This window comes from Plectropomus leopardus, chromosome 13, assembly GCF_008729295.1.
Source record: "Plectropomus leopardus isolate mb chromosome 13, YSFRI_Pleo_2.0, whole genome shotgun sequence".
In the NCBI taxonomy this organism is placed as follows: Eukaryota; Metazoa; Chordata; class Actinopteri; order Perciformes; family Serranidae; genus Plectropomus; species Plectropomus leopardus.
This window is the reverse complement of record NC_056475.1, coordinates 9,829,942-9,838,194: the sequence shown is the minus strand read 5'-3', so window position 1 is coordinate 9,838,194 and position 8,253 is coordinate 9,829,942. Positions and strand designations below refer to the sequence as shown.

At 35.3% G+C, this 8,253-nt stretch overlaps 1 protein-coding gene across 2 annotated transcripts; it reads right to left on the bottom strand.

The window, feature by feature from the left end:
• Nucleotides 1-506: 506 nt before the first annotated feature.
• vps26c (VPS26 endosomal protein sorting factor C) lies at nucleotides 507-6,679 on the bottom strand. Of its 2 annotated transcripts, none has more exons than XM_042498719.1 (8): nucleotides 6,465-6,679; nucleotides 5,297-5,440; nucleotides 4,990-5,139; nucleotides 4,730-4,810; nucleotides 3,678-3,752; nucleotides 2,207-2,381; nucleotides 1,982-2,134; nucleotides 507-788 (listed from the first exon to the last, which is right to left on the bottom strand). In XM_042498719.1, the coding sequence occupies exons 1-8, from the start codon at nucleotides 6,519-6,521 to the stop codon at nucleotides 706-708; spliced, it is 918 nt and encodes a 305-aa protein (XP_042354653.1). In that variant the 5' UTR covers nucleotides 6,522-6,679; the 3' UTR covers nucleotides 507-705. The 2 variants fall into 2 exon arrangements, with proteins under 2 accessions (XP_042354653.1, XP_042354654.1); XM_042498720.1 differs by having other exon boundaries at nucleotides 2,207-2,357.
• Between the last annotated feature and the right edge of the window lie 1,574 nt (nucleotides 6,680-8,253).

The window sequence follows — 8,253 nt, the reverse complement described above, 5'->3', positions numbered from 1 at the left end:
TTTTATATGTGCTAAATAAATCAAATCAAATCAAAGCATACAAGATAACATAAATAGTAAAAATGAATAAATCATTTAAAACATATCAACATGCATTTTAGACAGCATACATTACTGTGACGTTTTTAAATGGTGTTTTTGACGTCATTTTTAAGATGACATGCAGTAGTATGAACTCTTAATGTCTAGCATTTGTTTTCATTTACTGTATAAGGCCGTGGCTGAAGGAGCAGAGCACCTGAAGATTTCCCTGTGCTGCCTGGGAGAAGGCGCCAAGCCCTGTGATGTCTTCACCCAGTCTTAACGCTCCTTTTTCTCAATACCTCTGCTACCGTTCACCATCCACATGTGTGATTTTATCTTCTGTTTTTTGTACCCTGAAAAATTTTCAGATTCTGTTCAAATCTGTTAAAATCGAAACTGTTAAAATCTTTGGAAAGCAGCGTCTCAAGTGATAGTAATAACTGCCCTTATTATCAATTTCAGCAAAAAGATATTTCAAAGTATTTACTTTAAAAAACTTGTTTATTGAGTGAAAATTATTAAAACATAATAGAGACATAATATGAAACACTTATGGTCATAATCATGTAGATTTAAGAAAAAAAAGGATATGTTTTAATTTAGATCAATGTAATTAGTTCTTGCAGAAAGTGCTGTAGGGAGAATCAAATCCAGAGCTGCAGTGAACTTATCTCAGTGGGTTCAGACTCTGCACAGTTTCAGGGGGAAGTTCTCTGTAATCAGGTGATCATCGTGAAGCATGATGACAATGTTGACTTCAAACTCTATAAAAGACGGAAGCAAGCATATCCATAAGTCACAATAACAGTAAAGCTTAAATCAAAATTTTGACCTTTTTAATCAGACACAGTCTGACACACCGACCAAAAAAACATCAGTGTAGCATGTCGTCCAAAAATCTGTAAAAACGTCATACTTATGTATGTCCTCTAAAATGGCAAAAACGTCATAGCATAGTATGTTGTCCAAAAATCCCTATAAACGTCATAGTGTACTATGTGGTCCAAAAATCATAAAAGTTGACAAAGTATGGTATGTTGACCGAAAATCACTAAAACCGTCATACTTTAGTATGTCGACCGAAAATTACTGAATACGTCATACTTTAGTCTGTAATCTAAAAATAACCAAGACCGTATAGTATGTGTTGTATAGTATGTCGCCCAAAAATCCTAAGCATCTACATAGAGTAATATGTGGACCAAAAACCACAAAAAAATAGTATAGCATTTCACTCACAAATTTAAAAAAAAATCATCAAAATATAGTACGTCGCTGAAAAATCATCAAAAACGCTGTAGTACAGTATATCGCTCAAAAGTCATCAAAAATGATCAAAAAAATAATAGGATAGTATATTACTTAAAAATTATCAAAAACATCATATAATAGCAAGTCACTCAAAAATCAAGAAAAATCATCAAAACCATCATTGTATAGTATGTCACTCAAAATTCAAAAAAGTAATAGTACAGTATGTCGTCCAAACATCATCAAAAACATCATAGTTTAGTTTTTTGCTCAAAAATCAGAAAAAAAATTTAAAACATCATCATATAGTATGTCGTCCAAAACCCACTAAAAATGTCAGACTATAGTATGTCATCAAAAAATCATAAAAAATGTCAAAATATAGAAAATATAACAAAAACTTTCACAGCATAGTTTGTCATTTAAATGTGATGTATAGTATAGTATAGCATAGTATAGTATAGTATAGTATAGTATAGAATAGTATAGTATAGTATAGTTTGTCACAAAAAAAATGTCATTAAAAAAAGTAAACTTAATAGAAAGGTACTTGTTAAATTTCAAGTAATTGTCATAATTATTACCAAGTTTTACATTAGGTAATTATTTAAGAACTTCTTTAAGTCGCTTTTATGACCAGTTTTTAAAAATTTACCAGTAGAACCAGTGGACTTGGGACTTGAAGCAGAGAGGAAGTTTTACTGACCGACTTTGAAGTTGGTGGTCTCCAGTGTGGGACACGTGAACAGTCTGGGGAAGACCATGTAGATGGGAATAGAGAGTCCGTGGCAGACGTCGCCTTCAGCTATCTGGATGTTTTGGATCTCTGTAGCATCTCGGGCGTATCCTTCGGCACAACCTGAACACAACCAATGTTTAAAAAAAACAGCCGCTCTGCCACTGCAACAGAGAAGTTAATGCATGAACTCACCGCAGGTCTCGACTCGAACAAGCTGCAGTTCAATACTCTTGATGGGGACGTCTGAGTTTTCCACCACCACCTCTCCGGTCAGCGGCTGGCTGATCACACAGTTGGTGGCGTCTAAATGGCCTCTGACTAAAAACTTAGGCAGTGAAGTCCTCTGTTGACAGAGAGCAAGTTTGTCCTCCCAGTACAAATTTAAAAAATTAGTAAAAAATGAAAAAATAAAACAAAACATTAAAGGGATAGTTCACTCAAAAATGAAAATTCAGTCATCATCTACTCACTCGAGTCAATGGAAAGTCAGGTAAAGTTTTATAGTCCGCAAAACCCTGCTGGAGTTTCACAGGTAAAAGGCGCTGCACTCATCTCACAAACATTTGAAGCAAATGGTGACAAGGAACCAAATGTACCAAAACCAAAATACACAATAAAAATAAAAAATGTCTTCAAACAGCTCGTCCGAAGTAATTATGAGTCAAGTTGTTTTTCGCAGTATCTGCACGCCAGTGTCTGCCACTAAAAGCTACAGGCTAAAACATGGCTAAAAACATGAGGCCAGTGACATTTTTCAAAACAACTTGGTTCATTGGGGCTTCAGGGCACTTTGGATTACTTTGGATGAGCAGTATGAAGACATTTTGTGTGTTTTTTCATTTGTTTGTTTTGAATTTTTTCAGTTTTTCTGGACAGCAGATTATGATACAGAACATAAATCAAGACAGACAGTTAAATTTCTCCTGTTCAATTTTTCCAATTTGGGAGAGACAAAGTTTATGTGTAAAAGTTCTGTAAAATATTTAAAGAGGAGACTTGAATGAAAAACAGGACAGCAGTCAGAATAGAACAAAATAATAAGCCATTGATCCAATACCTGTCCGTATCTGTCCATAAAGGTCTTAAATATTTCACCTAATAAACACTCTTCATGAAGGCGAAGAGAGAACGTAATCTTTACCATAGCATAAATATCCCTTTACTGTATCCACTCCTGTATCGTGAGAGGTTCGGGAAGTAATCTGAGCCTTGTGAGGGCTTTTTTGCAAGCACAAATCAAAATAACAAACATACATTAATGAGAGCCTGAAAATCAACACGTCCTAAGAAAAGTGAAGAAGAGTTTGCTTTTTAATGATACTGCCCCAAAAGAACTTATTACTGCACAATCCCAGAACACGTGCCAGTGGTTGGCTTCCTGAAACCCACATTGTCTCCAACATTTTGCGTCCCCTCCAGTAAAATATGCCTTCTGCCTTGGTGACATTTTGTGGTTTTATTGTGTATTTTTTTAACATTTAAATCCCTGTCACCATTTACATCAATTGTTTGGGTGATGAGTGCAATGTCTTTTCTCTGTGAAACTCCAGCAGTGTTTTGTGGACTATAAGACTCGAGGGTGAGGGTGAGTACATAATGACTGAATTTTCATTTTCTGGGTGAACTATCCCATTAAGCATTAAGATGAAGCTGTTTTTCTCACCTCGCGGGTGCTCTGCAGCGTGTCAGGAGTGATGGTGAAGTTGACCGGAGTCGGGACAACTTTGGCTTTCTGCGGCTGAAAATCAAACCGAGCAACAGATTTAACACAGTTCAGCACGGCAAACATCTCACTGAGCGACATCCCACCGCTGCGACAGAGCAATGTCGTCAACTAAAAATGAATAAAACAATAAACTAAAAACTCACTGAAAAATCATAAAAAATGTCTAGTATAGTATAGCATGTCATCCAAAACCTATTGAAAAACCATATTATGGTATGTTTTACAAAAATCAAGAAAACATCATATATCAGTATGTCATCAAAATATTTTTAAAAAATGTCAGTATAGTATGTCATAGAAGTTGTAACAACAAATTTCACAGTATGGTATGTCATTTAAATGTGACAAATAGTATTGTATAGTACAGTACGGTACAGTATAGTATAGTATAGTGCATTGCAGTATAGTATAATAGTATTGTTTGTCATAGAAATACTTTTAAAAAGACATTGTATAGTATTTCATGAAAAAACTTAAATCACAAGTAATTGCTATATTTATTACTAGTTTAATTTATAGTTAAGGTAATTATTCAAGTACTTCTTGAACTAGCGTTTACAACCAGTTTTTAAAAATGTACCATTTTTAATTACTCTTTAAAGGTGCTATATAAATACAGTTCTTATTATCTGCTATTATTATTATTATAAAAATGGGACCATAAAAAATAACATCATGATGCATTAAAGAAGGCTTGAAACTAGCAATTGAGGCCAAAAACGTATTAGGAAAAGGAATTTTTTAATTTCTACACAATCATACTTTTTTTGCAGCCAGTGAAGTCGCAGAATGCAGGTTTATGTCTCTTCTTTATTGACCTCTTTTTTTCAGACCTGGTGATAACCCCTTGACTAATTCTTAGAAAGAATTAGAGTAATACAAATACATTTTCTTCATCTCACTGTATGACTTAACTGTGTTAAAATCAGTGTTGCCAAGAAAAGCAGTCATACAGCTTATTATTTCTAAATGAAATGTGTTTCACTCACCTGACAGTGCACAATGAACTCACAGTTCCTGCTCAGGTCTTTGGCCAGCAGGGAGCGCTTCATGTCACAGCGGAGTGTGTACTGAGGAGAGGACGGTTTACTGACAATACCACAATTATCTCAACCTCAGCTTTATAATGTTTTTGTTTGTTTGTTTTTATACGTGGAAACACAATTCCTCTTCCATACAAATAAAGAATAAGTGAGCTCCTGTGACAGCAGATTCAACACTAGATCAAAACTCTGTGTCCCTCACTCACCTGAATGTTGACGAAGACGCCGTGGTAGGTCTCGTACAGCACTTTGTTGCCTTTCGTGATCAGAGGAAACTCAAAGGGGATCTCAGTTTTGCCTCCTGGGATCTTTCCTGCCTTGGCCACCTCGATGTTGCTGCTGATGAGCTGGATGGGCTGAAAAGGTGAAAGCAGGAAGATCAGAAAATGATTTAACAGTGAACTGATACAAAACATCAATATCATGTTGTCAGGTTTAGTGGATTTGTAGCCTTGACCCCAAGTCACTGTTCCTTTAAACTTAAACAGCACTTAAAGATTGTTCATAGTTCACCTTGACAGAGTTGTAGAAAGCCTCGAAGACGCCGACGCTCTTAGAGCTCAGCTGCAGGTTCACCACCCCCTCCATGCTCAAAAAGATGCCGTGATGCTGCAGCGTTTCCTTACACACCAGCAAGATGACACCAGCCACCGTTTCCTACAAACAAAACACCACAGCATTTAAAATCTCAATGACAGAAAAGTACAAAAGCGCTTCCATCAAAATACACTTAAAGGTCTAGTGTGAAGGATTGGGGGTGACTTATTGGCATAGTAGAAAATATAATGATAAGTTTCTTTTCTTTAGTGTATAATCAACGGAAAATGAGAACTGTTGTGTTTTTGTTACCTACCTGTTACTTTTGTTCAGTTTTTCAGTTTCAATCACCTGGTTTGTTTTGGAGAGGACAACACCTCTGTGGATATTTTGGCTATCAGGGCTGATAGTGATACCAATTATTAGTATTTAATGAGGACGATACCAAACTGATATGTATTTACAATAACAATAAAAATCTCTGTGAATACTTAGAATTTGAAATATAACCCCCCCCCCCCCAAAAAAAACTTTGTTTAAATGCCTTTAGTAAATGTTAAATCAAAACTGAAAATTACAACATCAAATACAATGCAGCAAGTTCCCTGTAACTTTTTAAGAAAATATTATAGCTTCCTGAGGTTTTACAAAGTAAAAGTTTCTTCAATGCTGAATGTTAATTCTATCGCCGATCATTACAACAAAATACTGATGATACAATAATAATACTGATTTCATATATACCTACACACACACACACACACACACACACACACATATATATGTATCTATATGGTAAAAGTATCTCAAAACTGTACTGGAATTAATGCACTTAGTCCCATTTTTTCTCTCATATCGGATCACATCAGATCAGTGTTTCCTTTATTTTATTTGGTCGTCTTTCTGCACTAAGTCTGACAGGGACACAGATTTTGTTGTAACACCCGCTGATCACCTGACATCTTCAAGCTAACTATCAAGCTAACATTGTATCCTGTTCATTGCAACCTAATAAAACACACTCTTTCACTGCCGGTGGCGTTAAACATCCTGAGAGACAAATAAACTTTTACTAAGATAACTAACAGCCGGGATAACTGGCAGCAGCCTGCGAGGTAGATAAAGTTTGATCAGCGTGACTCACCCCTTCATGATAAACTTTGTTCGCTCTTTTCAGTCTAATATCCAAAGTGACGCTCATCTCTGACCGTCACACACCAGGCGCAAATTTAACACAACTGCTTACAGAGTACGTGTTGTTGACACAAACAAAAAACAAAGTTTTTAAACGCTGCGTCCACTGTTTGTGTTTTGTTCATGGATGTATCTGCAGCAGCGCCATAACAGTTCCGGTTCAAAACCTTCACAGTAAAAGCCTCAGCCTGTGTTCTCTGAAAAGCTTCCTGGCCCGAATCCCTCAAAGTAAAAGCGTCGAACAAAAAGCACCTTGATTGTGTTTGCAAATATTTTTTCGTCAGCAGTGGAAGAATTACTCAGGTCTTGTAAAAGTAGCAATACCAAAGTTTAAAAATCTTAGAGGTAAAATTACATGTGCTTTTTTTTAACAAATTAAAATGTAATTGTATTACTACAGTAGTAATACTCTGTTAAAAGGAGTCCCGCATTCAAAATAATAAGTACATAAGTATTGTCATCACAGTGTTCTTAGAGTAAAGGAGTGATATGTATTTGTATGTTTGTGTATGTATATATGTGTGTATGTATGTGTGTACATCATTTCATATCTGTTTTTTTTTATGTATTCATAAGTTTAAATAAGGAGACATATGCAGACTTATTATTGAATAATGGAGAGAGATAGGATTAGATAAATTCACACTTATTCCCACTCCCTTTCAAACATGTAATTACAACTGACTGTTTTCTTACGCTCTATTATTTGGTTGGTTGGTTGGTTGGTTTATGGTTGTTCTGTAGTCCATCCATGCCTGCAGGTCAGAGCTGTATCCTCAAACTATAACAAAATGCAGAATAAAGGAAAAGTCAGACATACACTGTACAGCAGTGACAGTAAGAGATTAAAGTATCAACAGCACAATACTAAATGTCAAAACGTTCCTCCTTACCTGTAAAGTCAGCAAGTGGCTATAAAGTGGTGGGGCTGAAGTGTTTACTGACAAACATTACATTGGTGGGTAAATATTTTAACAATATATGATTCATAGAGTAAGTACAAACGTTGAATTGACAAAGAGAGAGGAGGTGACCATTGCAACTTTCAGTAAACTAAATTTATATTTCTATTTTTCTATTTCACACACACACACACACACACACACACCACACACACACACACACACACACACACCTTTCTCAGGCAGCAGCAAACTTTGATATCCATACTAAAAATACCTACATCATATTAATTGCATACATTTATTACAGCGCCTGGCAGGGCTCCAAAACACAACAGGCACAGAAACTAAGAAATGACAAGTGTTTCATGCGTAAGCTTATAATGGGAAAATGTCGCCATCTTTTGGTATACAGTAAAAATCAAACGTTTTACTATTTTACTCAAAATTAAAACCCCGATATTACAGAATGCATGATGATATCCCATAATGGCTGTGAGATTAAAAAATGTGGTTTAGATGGGACTAAATAGGACATGTTTGTAACTGAATAGCCCATTTGGGAAATGAATTTTAAATCTGTACAAAAACATCATTAAAAGCAATGTTGTTGCTAATCTTTGACATATCCAAGACAGTGATTAGAAAATCCCCCAGCCACCCATAAATTATTATATGGAAACTAACTTTTTTGTCTGTTTTTTTTTTTTCAAATTAAAAACATCAGTGACATCATGTAATCATACTGACATTTAAAGGGTTACAATCCCCAAAATGTTTAAATATTTGGTAGTTTTGATAACGACTGAAGCTAAAAATATATATATTTAATATAAA

What these genes read in the sequence shown, in the direction of transcription:
- vps26c (XM_042498719.1), bottom strand. Translation starts at nt 6,521, where the DNA reads ATGAGCGTCACTTTGGATATTAGACTGAAAAGAGCGAACAAAGTTTAT. An exon ending in AGTTCATTGTGCACTGTCAG is followed by an intron (nt 3,753 to 4,729) that starts GTGAGTGAAACA and finishes TTTGATTTTCAG; the next exon opens with CCGCAGAAAGCCAAAGTTGT. An exon ending in GACCACCAACTTCAAAGTCG is followed by an intron (nt 789 to 1,981) that starts GTCAGTAAAACT and finishes CGTCTTTTATAG; the next exon opens with AGTTTGAAGTCAACATTGTC.